Source organism: Saccostrea echinata, unplaced genomic scaffold (genome assembly GCF_033153115.1).
Source record: "Saccostrea echinata isolate AGI-Se365-2 ecotype Australia unplaced genomic scaffold, CSIRO_AGI_Sech_v1 ptg000009l, whole genome shotgun sequence".
Lineage (NCBI taxonomy): Eukaryota > Metazoa > Mollusca > Bivalvia > Ostreida > Ostreidae > Saccostrea > Saccostrea echinata.
Genome location: NW_026889758.1, coordinates 34,351,199 through 34,367,805, shown reverse-complemented (window position 1 = coordinate 34,367,805; position 16,607 = coordinate 34,351,199). Strand labels below are relative to the sequence as shown.

Genomic DNA, 16,607 nt, shown 5'->3' with positions numbered 1-16,607 from the left:
CATTTTATAATTTCAGGATCTTCCGATTTCCTCCTCCATTCTACAGCTGTCTTGTGGGCCTCTCTACATCGATGCTGGTCAGATGAGGTGTATTTAGATCTCCTCTGCAATAGATTCTGGAAACTAAATCTCCAGCTTCTGAGTAGATATTCTCACTGGTTGGATGAATGCTTTAAGACTGAAGTAAGTTCTGTTAAAGAAATTTCTTAATTGGCAATGAAAGGAAGGTCTACCTTCAAAATTTTAATATTGGAAATTATGTGTACATCTATTGTAGACTATGGACTGACTTGTTGCTGTGAAATTTTATACCTATACAATGATCAGTTTTATATTTTTGCTGTCAATGTAATATTGTTTTACAAAAACATGTTCATAAATTTTCAATTGTCATGTAAATGAAATTATAAATATTTTTACAACAACAGTAGAGTTTTGCTGACAAGCTTTGTCGCCATTAGCATACTGGTTTGTATTCTTAGGAGACAGTCAAATGACTTGTTGCTATCCATTTCACTTTTTTGTGCTGCCTGGTTGTCAGTTAAGTAAAAGTCATATCTTTTGAACATTTTCTGATATGGCTGAACCAGTTTCAATCAGTTTTGGTGCGTAGCATCTAAAGCGGAACAAAAATTTTAAAGTTCCTTTCTGCTCTTTTTTATGGTCCACCGAATGGAAATCATGTAACACATATCTTCAGAAATTATCTTCTTCAATTCTGGACATCCTGCAGGCAAACTAACTGCATGATTATAACTGGCAAAGAGTTTCCAGACAAACTTTTGAAGTTCATGACCCTGGATTCACTGTTGATGCCCCAGGGCAGGATTGTCATCTATAATTTTGAAAATGTTCCATTGACAAGGAAATTCAGGCCAGAAACGTCCAGATTGTTACAGTGGTGACCATTTGAACAAATAAAGGAAATACTTTGTTAAAGAGAAGGAAATATTTGTGTGAAGGATATTTGGATAAATTTAAATTACCCGGTAAGTGGAACTAAAAAAAAAAACTATGGGCGATTTTTTGTGTTTTTCCTCCAGATTGAACAAAGGAAATCCACTGAAAAAGAAGAGACAGACACAAGTAAATCTAAGCTGTCTGTACCAACAGACAAACAGAATGGGAGTGGTGATAAAGCTAGCACTCCAAAAGAAGGGGAAACAACTCCACCAAGTCCTCCAGTAACCAATGGACAACTACTGAGTCTCTTGTCTGATGCCCTTAAACTATCCTCTCATGTAAGTGTATATATCTGATCAATATAAACCAAACTATCCTCTCATGCAAGTGTATATAAATGATCATTAAAGACTAAACTATCCTTTCATGTAAGTGTATATAACTGATCAATAAAAACCAAACTAACCTTTCATGTAAGTGTATATAACTGATCAATAAATAAAAACCAAACTATCCTCTCATGTAAGTGTATATAACTGATCAATAAAAACCAATCTATCCTCTCATGTAAGTGTATATAACTGATCAATAAAAGCCAATCTATCCTCTCATGTAAGTGTATATAACTGATCAATAAAAACCAATCTATCCTCTCATGTAAGTGTATATAACTGATCAATAAAACCAAACTATCCTCTCATGTAAGTGTATATAACTGATCAATAAAAACCAATCTATCCTCTCATGTAAGTGTATATCACTGATCAATAAAAGCCAATCTATCCTCTCATGTAAGTGTATATAACTGATCAATAAAAACCAATCTATCCTCTCATGTAAGTGTATATAACTGATCAATAAAACCAATCTATCCTCTCATGTCAGTGTATATCACTGATCTATAAAAACCAAACTATCCTCTCATGTAAGTGTATATCACTGATCAATAAAAACCAAACTATCCTCTCATGTAAGTGTATATCACTTATCAATAAAAACGGAGTTTTCTTTTTTGATATAACACATTAACTTTTAAGTAATTAAGATGCCTATACAATAGAGATTGCTTTATGTTCTGGCATTCATTTGAATTGTAGTCATTATATAATGAAAAGAAATCTTGTACTTATGTGTATAGTATGCAGGTATTTATTGAGTCAGACGTAAAAACATTGAAGACATAAATTTGATAAGTTTAATGATTTACATGTATTTGCTATATTTCATACCTGTATGTCTCCTTTCAAATATAATGTTCAACACATATATTAAAGTTACACATATATGACAGTTCTATAAATTTCATTTCCAGATTTTCTATATGTTTGATAGCACAATAAAACCAAAACTAACAGCAATAGGATGCACAAGCTTAGAAGAATTCAAAGGTAATCTTAAAGAGTTTTAACTGATTGTCATTGATATGTTAATTAAAGTGTATTTGCTATCAAAATGAGTACTATAAAAAGGGTGATGTTTAAAAAAAATTGTCTGGAACCTTGTATTTCATCAGTATGCAATTTTTTTAAGGAAGAGGGTGATTTTTAGGTCACCTGAGTCACTCAGGTGACCTATTGCTATCTGTTTTCGTCCGTCGTCGTGCGTCATCCATCGTGCTTTAACTTTTGAACATTTTCAACTTCTTCTCCAAAACCGCTTAACCAATTTCAACCAATTTTGGCTTATAGCATTTATGGATGAAGGGGAACAAAATTTGTGAATTTCATGGTCCCTGCCCCCCTGGGGCCCGAGTGATTGGGCTAAAACCTCCAAAACTGATGCTAACTTTAAAAATCTTCTTCTTTACTCCTGGACACCAAGCAGTCAAACTGTTGACATGATTGTAACAAGCATTGGGCCCTCTACCAAAATTTTGAATTTCATGGCCCCAGGGTAAGAGGTTCTGGAGTTAGGGTGGGGCTCCATTGATTATATAGTGAAAATGCATTAATTCTTTGAAAATCTTCTCTGCTCCTGGGTGTTATTCAAACTAAGTGCATGGTTATGATGCACAAGGATGCTTTTTCTAAAATTGTGAATTTCATGGCCCCTGGGTCAGGGGTTCTGGTGTTAGAGCGGGGCTCTATTTTCTTATATAGTGAAAACTGCATTAATTTTTTGAAAATCTTCTTCTCTGCCCCTGGGTATTATTTAAACAAACTAAGTGCATGGTTATGATGCACAAGGATGTCTTTTCCAAAATTGTGAATTTCATGGCCCCTGGGTCAGGGGTTCTGGTGATAAGTTTGGGCTCTATTATTTATATAGTGAAAATGCATTAATTCTTTGAAAATCTTCTTCTCTGTTCCTGGGTATTATTTAAACAAACTAAGTGCATGCTTCTGATGCACAAGGATGTCTTTTCCAAAATTGTGAATTTCATGGCCCTTGGGTCAGGGGTTCTGGTGTTAGGGTGGGGCTCTATTGATTACATTGGGAAAATGCATTAATTCTTTGAAAATCTTCTTCTCTGCTACTGGATATTTTTAAAACAAACTAAGTGCATGGTTATCCTTTTACAAAATTATGAAATTCCTGGCCCCTGGGTCAGTGCTGTGGTGTTAGGATTGGGCTCTATTGATTATATAGTGAAAATGTATTAATTCTTTGAAAATCTTTTTCTCTGCTACTGGGTATTATTTAAACAAACTAAGTGCATGGAAATCTTATTTCATCTCGAAGTTATTGAAACTTCAAATTTATGGACGCGTTTGAGATGCACAAGGATGCTTCTTACAAAATTGTGAATTTCATGGCCCTGGGTCAGGGGTTCTGGTGTTAGGGCGGGGCTCTATTGATTATATTGTGAAAATGCATTAATTCTTTGAAAATCTTCTTCTCTGCTCCTGGGTATTATTTAAACAAACTAAGTGCATGCTTATGATGCACAAGGATGCCTTTTACAAAATTGTGAATTTCATGGCCCCTGGGTCAGGGGCTGTGTTGTTAGGAGGGGACTCTATTGATTATATGGTGAAAATGCATTAATTCTTTGAAAATCTTCTTCTCTGCTCCTGGGTATTATTTAAACAAACTAAGTGCATGATTATGATAAGCAATGATGCCTTTTCAAAAATTGTGAAATTCATGGCCCCTGGGTTGGGGGGGGGGGGGGGTGTCTATTGAATATATAGTGAAAAAGCATAATTTCTTTGATAAAATATTGAAAATGCATTATTTCTGTTAAATAATCCTGTCTGTCCCTTATTGTTGAGCAGATAAACAAAGTGCATAGTTATGATGAACAATTGTGCTTTTTACATTTTTTTTTAAAACTTGTGGTCCCAGGTTTTGGTGTTTTGCGGGAGGGGGGGGGGGGGCTTTATTGATAATATAGTCAAAATGTGTTAATTCTTTGAAAATCTTCAAATAAGTGCATAGTTATGATGATGATGATGAAGGTACCTCTACCAAATTTGTGAATTTCATGACCCTGGGACATGGGTTTTAGTGTTAGGATAGGGCTGTGTTGATTCTGTAGTGAAAATGCATTATTTCTTTGAAAATCTTCTCTGCTCCTTGGCAAATCGAAGGCAAACAGAATAAAAGTTTTAATAAGCAAGAATATTTTTACCAGATTTTTGAACATCAGCACCATTTGGTCAAGTGTTCTGGTCTTGGCCAGTGCTCTATTAATTTGTATTCTATTGAGAGAAGTTATTCCCCTTTCCTATTCACTTTTGATAATCAATCACTGTAAATAATGTACATGTATTTGAAAGTCAATAGACTAAGAGAATTATGCAAGAAATGTTATTGTATGATACAAAAAGTGCTTTCATAGTTTTAATGATCAGGTAAACTTGTAAATAATAAATAAATCAAAATGAGACAAAAATAACTTATTTAATGTTTTTCAAAGACCAAGAGAGGCCAATGTGAGAGGTCACAATATGGGGTTAAAAGTAGTACGGAAGAACTAATACTTGTTTGATAATTGTCTGCATTGCGATTGTGATAAATGGGGGATAGATTAGAATTTAATTTATGAGTTGTTACTGAATATTAGACTAATTATTTCATTGATCCTGATCATCCTATTTCTCTTAATCTCACCTTTTGCTTGACCCACTGTATTATATGTATATATGTTTTATATGTTTATGTACCTCATGTAACCATTTACATGGTTTTTGAGTGAATAAATTGAATTGAATTGAATCTTGCCTTTGGGCAACAAATCTTCATCTACCTGTTTATTTTGTACTTTATGGATCCTCTAAATTGTTGTATTTTACTCAGGTGACCGTTAAGGCCCTTGGGCCTCTTGTTTTTAAGAAGTCTTATTTTTCTGTTGCCTCTGTAAATAAGAACACAAAAGAGCAAATAGACAATACATGTATAGACTTTACTGATCTTTTTGGGTTTATGGTACTAAACTGAAATATTTGTGGTCATGAAGATGTTTACAGAGAATCAGAATTGATATGAAAAAGGGAGATAACTTTCATGAGTAGGAAGAGTTCCGACTGGGTTCAAATTATGAAGTATCATTAAGGTACTGCATACATTTTTCTGTATTTTTATCTACACCCTTTTTTTTCTCTGACAGAATGTTTGACAGAATGTAGTGAAGAAATTAAAGCTAAACTGCCTAAATTCCAAGCCCATCTTGTGGAGGAAATCACAACACAGTGTTCTGCACACCTGAAGCAAGTCAATGACATTCCACGACTGTACAGAAGAACCAATAAAGAGGTACCAGTTTCAGTGCATTTGATTGGTATTATTATTAATATTAATGGAAAGGGGAATAACTTAGAAAAATAGATAATTGAGTTATTTCCCTTTTCAATATGTCAATAAAATTGATCAATGCGGAAGTTTTTGACTTGATGCGGCTGTGCCTGAGAAACTATTGATTACTGTATACCAACTTTTATTCGCAAGCAAGAAATATCCGCAAGATTCGCGACCTTCTTTCATTCGCAAATATTTCTCGTCACAAACCAATTATCCACCTATGTATTTATGAAAAAATATTGTCTCAGTCGCGAACATTAGTAGTCGCGGATGGATTCCAAACTGAAGTATCGTGAATAAAAGATGTCCCAAATAATAGTTGGTTTACAGTAATTTTTTTTGGCCTAAATGTTGAATTTCTTTTTCATTCATTTTGTTCTTTTTTACCGATAGATTTAATATTAGTGTTCAGTGAAAATACACTGTCACTGAGTTTACAGACAACTTAAAAGAATTTATATTGAAATAACACTCATGTTTCCATTTTTCATCTGAAAGCAAGGAATTTAAATGAGATATATAAGATAGGAGATGGAAATCTTGCAGAAATAGTGTTTAATTGAAAAATGAAACCAAAAACCTCTTAAAGACTTTACAAAATTATAATTACCGGTACTTCAATTATTTTTCTGTAAGGAGCATAAAACGAGTTGAAATTTTCCATCAGCATGTGATTTTTTTTTTGTAGTTTCTTATCAGAGTTTAATATTAAGTGCAGAATTCACTTTTTATGCCCCTGTATCGAAGATTCTGGGGTATATAGTTTTTGCCCCGTCTGTCCGTCTGTCTGTCCGTCCGTTTGTCTGTCCGCAAAAACTTTAACATTGCCCATAACTTTTGATTGGTTGGAGCTATGACTTTCATATTTCACATGTGTATTCCTTGTGACAAGAACTTTCTTTGGGTACCACCATATTTGACCTTTTGACGTTGACCTTGGAGTTTGACCCAGGTTTGCAAAATTTTTCCCAACTTTAACCTTGGCCATAACTTTTGAACGATTGGTACTAGGGCTTTCATACTCAACATGTGTATTTCTTGTGACAAGACCTTTCTTTTGGTACCACTATATTTGACCTTTTGATCTTGACCTTGGAGTTTAACCTACTTTTGAAAAACTTTTAACATTGGCCAAAACTTTTGAATGGTTGGTGCTAAGGCTTTCATACTTAGCATATGTAATCCTTGTGACAAGACTTTCCTTTGGATACCAACAACTTTGACCCCTTTACCTTGGAGTTTGACCTACTTTTGTAAAACTTTAACATTGGCCATTACTTTTGAATGGCTGGTGCTAGGGCTTTCATACTTCACATATTTAATCCTTGTGACAAGACCATCCTTGGATTCCAACAACTTGGACCCTTTGACCTTGGAGTTTGACCTACATTTGAAAAACTTAAACCTTGGCCATAACTTTTGAATCACTGATGCCTGGGCTTTCATACTTCACATATGTAGTCCTTGTGACAAGACCTTTCTTTGGATACCAATAACTTAGACCCTTTGACCTTGACCTTGGAGTTTTACTTACTTTTGGAAAACTTTAACCTTGGCCATAACTTTTGAACAGTTGGTGCTAGGGCTTTCATACTTCACATATGATCCTTGTGACAAGACCTTCCTTTGGATACCAACAACTTTGACCCTTTGACATTGACCTTGGACTTTGACCTACTTTTCGAAAACTTTAACCTTGGACACAACTTTTGAAAAGTTGTTGCTAGGGCTTTCATATCTAACATGTTTTTTCCTTGTTACAAGACCTTCCTTTGGATACCAACAATTGTAATCCATTGACTTTGACTTTGGAGTTTGACCTACTTTTGAAACACTTTAACCTTGGCCATAACTTTTGAACGATTGGTGCTTCAGCTTTCATATTTCACCAGTATATTTCTTGTGAGAAGACCTTTTCTTAGGCACCATTAATTTTGACCATTTGACCTTGATGTTTGAATTACTAACCTTTTCCATATCTATTCAATGGTTGCTGCTGGGGCTTTCATATTTCACAGGTATATTCCTTGAGACAAAACCTTACTTTGGGTACCAACATATTTCATTTGCATTTGAGCAAGTTTAACCTTTGCTATAAGTTGCCATACAGGGGCATCAGTGTTTCACAAACATCTTGTTTCTTTTTTATTAAGCCAAAACAATGATATACATTTGCTACTACAAATAAAATAAGGTTAAGGAAAATAATAGATTTTTCCAAATCATATTTTGATTAAAATGAATTCTACTTTTGTAACAAAACTTTAAGTGAAATGGAATTTCTTTAGGATGATGTTCCAATCTATTCTTATAGGTACCAAGTAAACAATCCAGCTATGTGATAAACCTGCTGAAACCCATTAAGATGTTTACTGAGGAACATTCAGATATATTAGATGAGAAACTCAAACTTCAGATGTTTCAGGAAGTATTAGACAGTCTCACAGAATCGTAAGTCACTTGGAGTTTTGTATTAATGATATTTCTACTAGTGCATAGTAGTACAAGTATATGATGAAAACTATATTATAATGGCTGGTTTTATTAAAATGTCTTGTTACAGCGAATTACAAAATACCAGTAAAGTTTTCAATAGCTTGCTGGATAGCTCAATAGGGTATACAATTTGGTCTAACAAGTATCACAATAGGTTTGAATCTAGGTCATGAAGTTACTCAGGTGTATCATTAGATTTTACAGGTAAATGTGAGTTGATTTCAATGTTTAATGAATCCACATATATGTGTCAATGTGTTCTTCTGTATATTAATGCATTTAATTTAATTTTTTAATTGCAAATTTCAGTTAATTTGCAGCATTAATTAATGACACCCCCCCCCCTTCCTTCCTTGCAAAAGGTATTGTTTAACAAGTAAGGAAGTATGCTTTTCACTTCATTTTTCTCTCATCTTATGGATTTTAAATAAACACATAAATATAATAATATAAAATAATTTAATAATAATATAAATAACAAATATAACTTGTACTGAATTAACTTATGATCAACATCTCTACACTCAGCAATTTTCTATACAGTGCAGGGAACTGATTTTGTTACATAAACCAGCATCAGCATAAGCATTAGTAGCATCAGGATCGAGCTAGCATCAGGATCAGCATTTAAAAAACAGCATTACCAGGATCAGCATCAGCAAGCATAGGATAAAACCAGCACTGACCTACATAAAACCAGCATTATCCTACTAGCATCAGAAAATCAATGAGTTTTAATTCAGTAAAAAATTAAAAAAGAAAGAAAGAATATTGGTTAAAGTATTCACATTATTGATACATAGTCAGATATTATGATCAAATAATTGTAAAAGGCACTTTTATTGCTTTAAACGGCAATGCTGAAATTCATTATCTACTTCCGGTAGCATGATGCTGCTTCCGGTAGCATTGACCTAATTATAAAACAGCATCAGGATAAGGATTACTAGCATTAAATCAGCAAGCAAAGGAAGCATTCAAATCAGCAAGCAAAGGAAGCATTCAAATCAGCATCGATGCTGTAACAAAATTAGTTTCCTGCACTGTATTCCTTAACTCTCTGAAAATCTGAAATTTGAATTTAGGGCTTGTTTTACAAAAGAACTAAGCACTTTTGCAATTTATTTTAATCTTTACATTGTATGAATTGTTTTAATTTTATACTTTATATGAAAAAATTAATTAGGTAATTTTATAAAAGCAAAATTTCACAAAATTATTCAGTGATGAGAGTTAAGAACTATCATGTTAAAATTTTCAAGACTTATATTTGTAAGTTCTTTTATAAAGTTCAAATTTGCAACTGCTGGCATGGGCATAGTTTAATCCCTCCATCCTCAACCTCCCCCTTATTTTCTCTGTTTTTAATTAGTTTTCAAATATTGAGTGCTGTTGCTATTGTTTATTGATAAGAATGAAACTTTTGTCCTAAAAAAAAAATTTTACCCTCCAATTTGAAATTGCTTGTAGTTCATGAAAAAAGATTATAATAGGTTTTAATTTCGGAAGTGGCAAGACTTTAGAGCAATTAGAAAGAATTATAGTATGTGGAAGATTTATGCATTACTGAAAGAACTAGCATACAATTTTACAGAAAAAATTGCAATTAAAGAAAAATAATGCATTTGTTTACAGCAGAACACCTTGGCACATACATGTGGCTTCATTAAACATTGAAATCAACTCACATTTACCTGTAAACTCTAATGATACACCTAAGTAACTTCGTGACCTAGATTCAAACCTAATGTGATACTTGTTAGACCAAATTGTAAACCCTATTGGGCTATGCAGCAAGCTATTGAAAACTTTACCAGTATTTTGTAATTCGCTGTAATACATGTACATGCTTGAGAAAACAATTTTTTCAGTAAGTGGAATATGGAGATAATGAACAGTATTCAAGCTCAAAGTCCATTAAAACAATACAAATCACGAGCAGAGCAAACATGGACCTCCAAAAACATCAGACTAAACATTATTTTTTGTAACATTTTAAAGATAGAAATTATTCATGTATAAATCTTTGACTTACCATAATTTTTGTATTTTAATTCATCTTCAATTTTGAGGGTTTTAAAAGGCAGACATAATAGTTAAGTGACTTTTGTTGACTTGTGTACATCTGTTAGATACATGTAAATGACATATAGGAAGCTTAAATACTGGGAAGATTTATTATTATCTTACAACTATTTGATCTAGACTTATTAAAACTTAGTATAAAGTAGTACATTGTATTTTCTTCCTCTTTCAGTCTTATTTTATGCGAACTGAAAGCAGTTTTTTTATTTATAAAATACTTTGGCTAAGATTTCAACTAAAGTCACATAAGAGGACTCAGTTTCTACCCTAACTTTCTAAGGTACTATTCAGCCACATCAGATGTTCTAATGTCTGTTAAAAAAGTGGAGGACAGCTTAAAGAGGCTGAAGAAAAACCGAGGGAGTGATAAAAGCTCAGGAAACCAAGGCATGACAGACGATGATAAAATACGAGAACAGTTTATTGTGGACATAGACAACTATAGTGCTCAGGTATTGTATTATGGAGTAAAAAAAGTTTTAAAAAATTCCCAGCTTATTAAACTGGAAGTTACTTTACATTATGTATATCTTTCAGCTAAATCAATATGGAGATTTTGGTGACATGGAGAGCTTGAAAAAACTGCGTTCCTTGGCAGAGGAGGCCAAGAGTGCCATGACAACAGCTCAGTGACTGTGATTAGTGGAATCCAGATCAGATGGACCCACTATAAACTGGGATTTGGGAAGTTTACATGTAACACTGCTATCACAGGGATCATTATGAATAATAATGGAAATCTGTACCAAACTCCTCTTGTATAACAAGACATAATAAAATTTATCACAATATAGATTTTGTTTTTATACTATAATCCAAAGGAGAGGGCGTATACTGTTTTACCCTTGTGTGTCTGTCTATCCGTCTGTGTGTCCGTTCATTTGTCTGTAACCAATTTTCGTCGCAGTTTTCTCAGCAACTACTCATCAGAAATGATTGAAATTTTAGCACACTCTTTGTTTAGGCATGCCATATGGTGGGATTCATTTTTGTTCGAATCTGATGTCATCTTCCTGTTTATCCTTGCATCTGTTTGTATCAAATTTCAGATAAAATAGATTTTTCAGCAACAATTCATCACAGATGCTTGAAATTTTAGCACATTCTTTGTTTAGGCATGCCATATGGTGGGATTCATTTTTGTTTGAATCAGATGTCAACATGAGAGGATATATTCACATCAAAGTGGGGGTATTACTAGTAAGCATTTGCTCACAGACTTCTTGTTAATTCAAAATTTTAATGATGTCCTACTGGTAATTATCAACATTTAAGTCAGAGACCAGATGAGTACAAGTATTGGATAGATGTCCATCTCTCTATCTGTAAACATTTTCCAAAAATAGAATATTCTTTGAAAGTGTTTTAAAACTACTCATGGCTAATAATTACTAACTACTCATGGCTAATAATTACTCTACATCAGTTTAAGTTTTTGATGATCATTCTTGCCATGGTTGCTAAAAATGAGTTTGTGAATTATTTTTCAAAATGCTACTCCTCCTACAGTTTTGATTTGATATCAATATAACTGTTCAAGTTTAGAAAACATCAAAGTTCAAAATAATAACAAAGAAGTGTTACAAGTGCAGGTGCATCTGCCAATGTTATGTACATATGTGATGTACAAAGCAATAGAGACTTCTGGTTTTCCATATTATATGGAATATAATGTGGCTGTATTTAGAAGTTATAGATTGAGAGTGAATTTCCTTCCAGATAGTCTATTTTTTAACAGAATTACTGGGTTTTGAATTATGTACAACTTGTCTGCATCAACATTTTCGATGAATGTTGCATTTAGCCCTGTTGTCATTGGTATTCATGTAGTATTTACTTCATTAATCCCACAAAATAAGGTAAGATGTTAAAAATAATGGTATCTTAGGTTGATGTTGGCCTTAGAGCTGAAACAAGATGCCTAAGGGCCTCGGCAGTCACCCGAGTAATCTAGCTTTTCTTGCTTTTTTTAATTTTCAAAGTTTTTTAATTTTCAAAGTCACCTAGTGTCCATAATTTGAGCAAACTTGATGACCCAGGAATACACAGGAATCAATATGAATTAGTTTCTGAAGATTTTTTTTAAACAAAATTCCTAAATATTTCCATTTAAAATTTTGAATGTTACCTGCTTTAGCCACAAAAGCTCCATGGCCATGTTTTGAACAAGTATGAATGTACTACATGTGAATTTAGACAAGGATATTTAAAGATTTTTTTCATTCATACTCCATGTGAATATTTGATCCCTTATTGTAGCCCCATCCTAACCCAGGGGGCTATAATTTGATGAAATTTCAATCTTGCATATAAATAAGACTAATCAGTCATGACTCTGGTGTTCCTGAAGAGAAGATTTATTTTTTTTTTTAATTTCCTGTATGATACCATAAATGGTGAAATTTTGATCCCCTATATTCTGGCTGCTCTGTTATTTGAGAACAGAGAATGAGTACTTGTTGATAAAAAAAAATTAATGCAACATTTTTTTATGCACCCGTAATCGGAAATTTTGGGGTATATATAGTTTTTGCCCTGTCCCTCTGTCTGTCTAGCTGTCTCTCTGTCTGCAAAAACTTTAACATTGCCCATAACTTTTGATTGGTTGGAGCTATGGCTTTCATATTTTACATGTGTATTCCTTGTGACATGATCTTCCTTTGGGTATCAACATATTTGACCTCTAGACCTTGACCTTGGAGTTTGACCCACTTTTGCAAAAATTTACCCAACTTTAACCATAACTTTTGAACAGTTGGTGATAGGGCTTTCATATTTCACATGTATATTTATTGTGACAAGACCTTTCCATAAATAAATATTTTTGACCTTAAAGTTTGACCCACTTTTTCAAAACTTTAACTTTGGGCCATAACTTTTGAACAGCTAGTACTAGGACTTTCAAATTTCACAGTTACACGTACATGTATATTCCTTGTGACAAGACATTCCTTTGGATACAGTACCAACAATTTGGACCTTGACCTTGGAGTTTGACCTACTTTCGAAAAACTTGTAACTTTTGCCATTACTTTTGCACAATTGGTGCTAGGGCTTTTATATTTTGCATGAGTATTTTGTTATGACAAGGTCTTCCCCTGCGTACCATTAATAAATATTTTTGACCATAATTAACCTTGAAGTTTGACCCACATTTAGAAAACATTAACCTTAAGCATAACTTTTGAATGGTTGGTCTTTGGGCTTTCATATTCACCAGGAATATCCATTGACACAAGTCCTTTCTTTGGGTAACAACATCTTTGATCTCTTGACCTTGGAGTTTGACTTGCATTTGAGAAACTTTAACCTTTGCCATAAGCTGCCATACGGGGGCATCAGTGTTTCAAAAACACATTTTGATTAATTAAAAACTGATCCTTTCTGCAAATAACAAATAAATTATATTTCCTGCTCCATTTGTAAAATAATAAACTACATATAAGATATGTAACAAAATTTACTAAATTCAAAATGTACATTGATAATGTAATATTCAAAAACCCTACAATGATTTCAGATTCATAGAGTACACAATGCAAATTTAAGCAGATCTATAAACTTTTAGACAAACAATGAAATAAATAAATAGTCAATATAAAATAAACTCAGATCAATTTATCTCAATTTCTCACAGCACTGGCACCATGAAGCAATTCTTTTTCAAACTGCTCAGAAGTAAATGTACCATCGATCCTCTCGCAGTTAGGATTAAATACAGAGTAGGCACTAAGTTTATTCTGTTTCCTTTTGTCTGTTCTTGTGTTGTAATATATAAAAAATATCAATGAAATAACAAGGAAAACTGCTCCAAACTGATGCTCAATACAAAAGAGCCAGGCAAGAATCCACATGAGAATGGTTAGTGTCAGCTGTGTCCTGTTCCATGGTTTTTTGGTAGATTTTTCCAGCTCTGTCTCTTCATCTCTTGAGGTAACATTTTCATCTGTTTTGATCTGAAACACCATAAATTAAATGTATTTTAGTTTTGGGTCAGATTTTGCCAGTCTTTATAACAACATAACTACTGTAACAGGAAAGGAGAAAATGTATGGTTGGATAGGGAATCAAACCCTGGACCCCTACATCCCTCCTTAAATTGTTTTTGCCCTTGAAAACACAACCCAAGCCCTTATCTACCCCTGGCAGGACTCTCACCTACAAGTCCAGAGGTGGTCAATTGCACCAAATTATGTAACAGGAAAGAAGAAAATGTATAGCTGACAGAGTCCCTAAGCTACTCAGGCAGATATCCATGGTCCAAACCATTACACTACATTGTTTAATCCTATAAATACATTTTAGCATTTCTAAGGCTGTGCAATCATATTCCACAGTGTCAATTCTCAGATAATGCCATGATGACATTAAGTTGTAGTGCAACACAGACTGAGCCTTTTGGTGGTTACATGTATGGAGGTGTGGTGGTTGCTGTTAGGTCTGAGTAAATCAATGAAGAAGTGAATCCAGACAGCAAAAATGATACTGAATCTGTTTTTTGGTGAAAATCTCTCAAAGCACAATCACTATAAGTGGGAAGTATTTATTGACCACTTTATAGTGACTAATGTACATGGAGAACCTGAAGCAGCATTTTAGGAGAAATAAGGAGCCAGATACAAATCTGTAGTTATGTATGGAATGGTGCACAGCCTGGTAGCTGAGCTACATCCAACAATGTATGCAGCAAGATAGATAGAATATTCTATTGTTAAAATGATAAATGTCCTACGGACCCGATTTAACTGTGGCGAGGGACTGTCCCGAGACACAGCTAGATTATTCTATTAATAATATTGCACTTGTTCCCACATCTAGCATACGCTTCATAATACTGTCATAATACTCATGTCAAGGTTCTGCACATTATTGGAAGAATAACAAGAACATATAAACAAGATCCAGGTAGGGGTCTGTGGTCTGAACACAGATACAAGTACAATATAAAAACAACTTTTTGTCTCTGGTCTGATAACTTTATAATAAATAAATTTATAACGAGCGCAGCGAGCCGCGCAAGCGCCGCTCGTCACTGCGAGCTCCAACGACAACGCCTAGGCGAAGAGAAAATTCGGACTACTGCACATTCATTCAACATTCGGCAAACCTCGGCTGATTCCGTCACCTTCATCAAACCTCGGCTGTATGAGGAAACTTGATATGCGTCTCCGCTTAACATTTGTGATAAGGCTGCCTGTTTACCGCTTAGGGAAAACGTAACGCTTTGAAAATGATAATAAACATGCATCTGATATACGATGAAAATTTTCAAAAGCATACAGGTTACACTAAGAATAACACTTACCAAGAAAAATGCACTTAGTTTCTTTACATAATCACATGTTTGTTAACGGATCGAATTCAGCACACTGTGCACGTGTAAATGTAGGGCGCAGCCATATTGCGTATAAAGTAGCTCCGGTTCAATGGAGGTTTACATGATACAGCAGAGGTTTGATGAGGTACGAATCGGCCGAGGTGTGCCGAGTGTTTCATTCAATAGGATTTTTTTCCGCAGTAATTCTGACCCACAATGCATCGCTTCTTGTTCTCGCTGCTAACTTCGTTCACGCAGTGACAACAACTAAAAATTCACACAAAATAAACTCACCTTAATTTAATGGATATTGCATGCAGATAGTAGATTAAACGTTCTTTGTTAAAATATTTGCACTTTTTAAACTTTGTTTATGGAAATGCAGCTAACATACGACGTCATGTGACGTCACAGTCTAGACGTTTCAAATGTCTCGTGCGGTTTGAAGAGGCGGATCATAATAATGAAGTGAACACTGCGCTCGCCCCAACGGTCGCACCGTCAACATATTATTTGTTTAAATTTTATACCTGGGGTGAATCACATTGTCTCCTTCTAAAGAGATAAAAGAAACTATTTCCAACAGATATATTTTCTTTTGCTTTCTTCGCTCTGTATTCTGCAAGCTTCTTTTCCATATGTTTACGTTAGCTGGATGACGATGAAAACGAAACTAAATTGGCAATTAAAGGAATCCCGATCCCGATAATTATAAAACCAAGAGGCCCATGGGCCACATTGCTCACCTGAGGACACTAAGGAGGATCTTGGTTGGAAGACCAACTTCAGGTCGAGTAGATCATGCGAGTCTCAGTTCTTAATTAGAGTGGTCAATATGGCCAAGTCACTGGCCTTTGGAGATCAAGTAGACGTAGTATTATTAGATTTCTGAAAGGCCTCAAAGCACAGAGCTCATTCTTTTACAACCACGTTCGACACGAAAAGAACGTACATTGCAAGTGCATGCCAAGATATTCGTGTGATCAACGACGGACGGGCACATAGTGGTCACCATTTAGTCCCGAACTGTCTCCAGCTGAGCATCATCAATTATGGGACGAAA

General features: G+C 34.3%; 2 protein-coding genes across 2 annotated transcripts in view; one reads left to right on the top strand and one right to left on the bottom strand.

The window, feature by feature from the left end:
- The window catches only part of LOC133182262 (conserved oligomeric Golgi complex subunit 2-like), a 28,178-nt gene extending 17,158 nt beyond the window's left edge, over positions 1 to 11,020 (top strand). The window contains exons 12-18 of the mRNA XM_061317039.1: positions 17 to 183; positions 1,044 to 1,241; positions 2,216 to 2,291; positions 5,456 to 5,601; positions 7,961 to 8,097; positions 10,508 to 10,679; positions 10,765 to 11,020. Coding sequence (XP_061173023.1) covers positions 17 to 183; positions 1,044 to 1,241; positions 2,216 to 2,291; positions 5,456 to 5,601; positions 7,961 to 8,097; positions 10,508 to 10,679; positions 10,765 to 10,860 — 992 coding nt within the window. The 3' untranslated portion in view covers positions 10,861 to 11,020. The remainder of the gene's footprint in view (positions 1 to 16; positions 184 to 1,043; positions 1,242 to 2,215; positions 2,292 to 5,455; positions 5,602 to 7,960; positions 8,098 to 10,507; positions 10,680 to 10,764) is intronic.
- A 2,649-nt stretch (positions 11,021 to 13,669) lies between these two features.
- LOC133183617 (SAYSvFN domain-containing protein 1-like) lies at positions 13,670 to 16,186 on the bottom strand. Its single transcript, XM_061318550.1, has 2 exons — positions 16,075 to 16,186; positions 13,670 to 14,183 (listed from the first exon to the last, which is right to left on the bottom strand). The coding sequence occupies exons 1-2, from the start codon at positions 16,180 to 16,182 to the stop codon at positions 13,851 to 13,853; spliced, it is 441 nt and encodes a 146-aa protein (XP_061174534.1). The 5' UTR covers positions 16,183 to 16,186; the 3' UTR covers positions 13,670 to 13,850.
- Positions 16,187 to 16,607: the final 421 nt, after the last annotated feature.

Coding starts and splice junctions, on each gene's coding strand:
- LOC133183617 (XM_061318550.1), bottom strand. CDS start 16,182: ATGGAAAAGAAGCTTGCAGAATACAGAGCGAAGAAAGCAAAAGAAAAT. Junction 14,184..16,074: donor GACAATGTGATTCACCCCAG/GTATAAAATTTA, acceptor ATGGTGTTTCAG/ATCAAAACAGATGAAAATGT.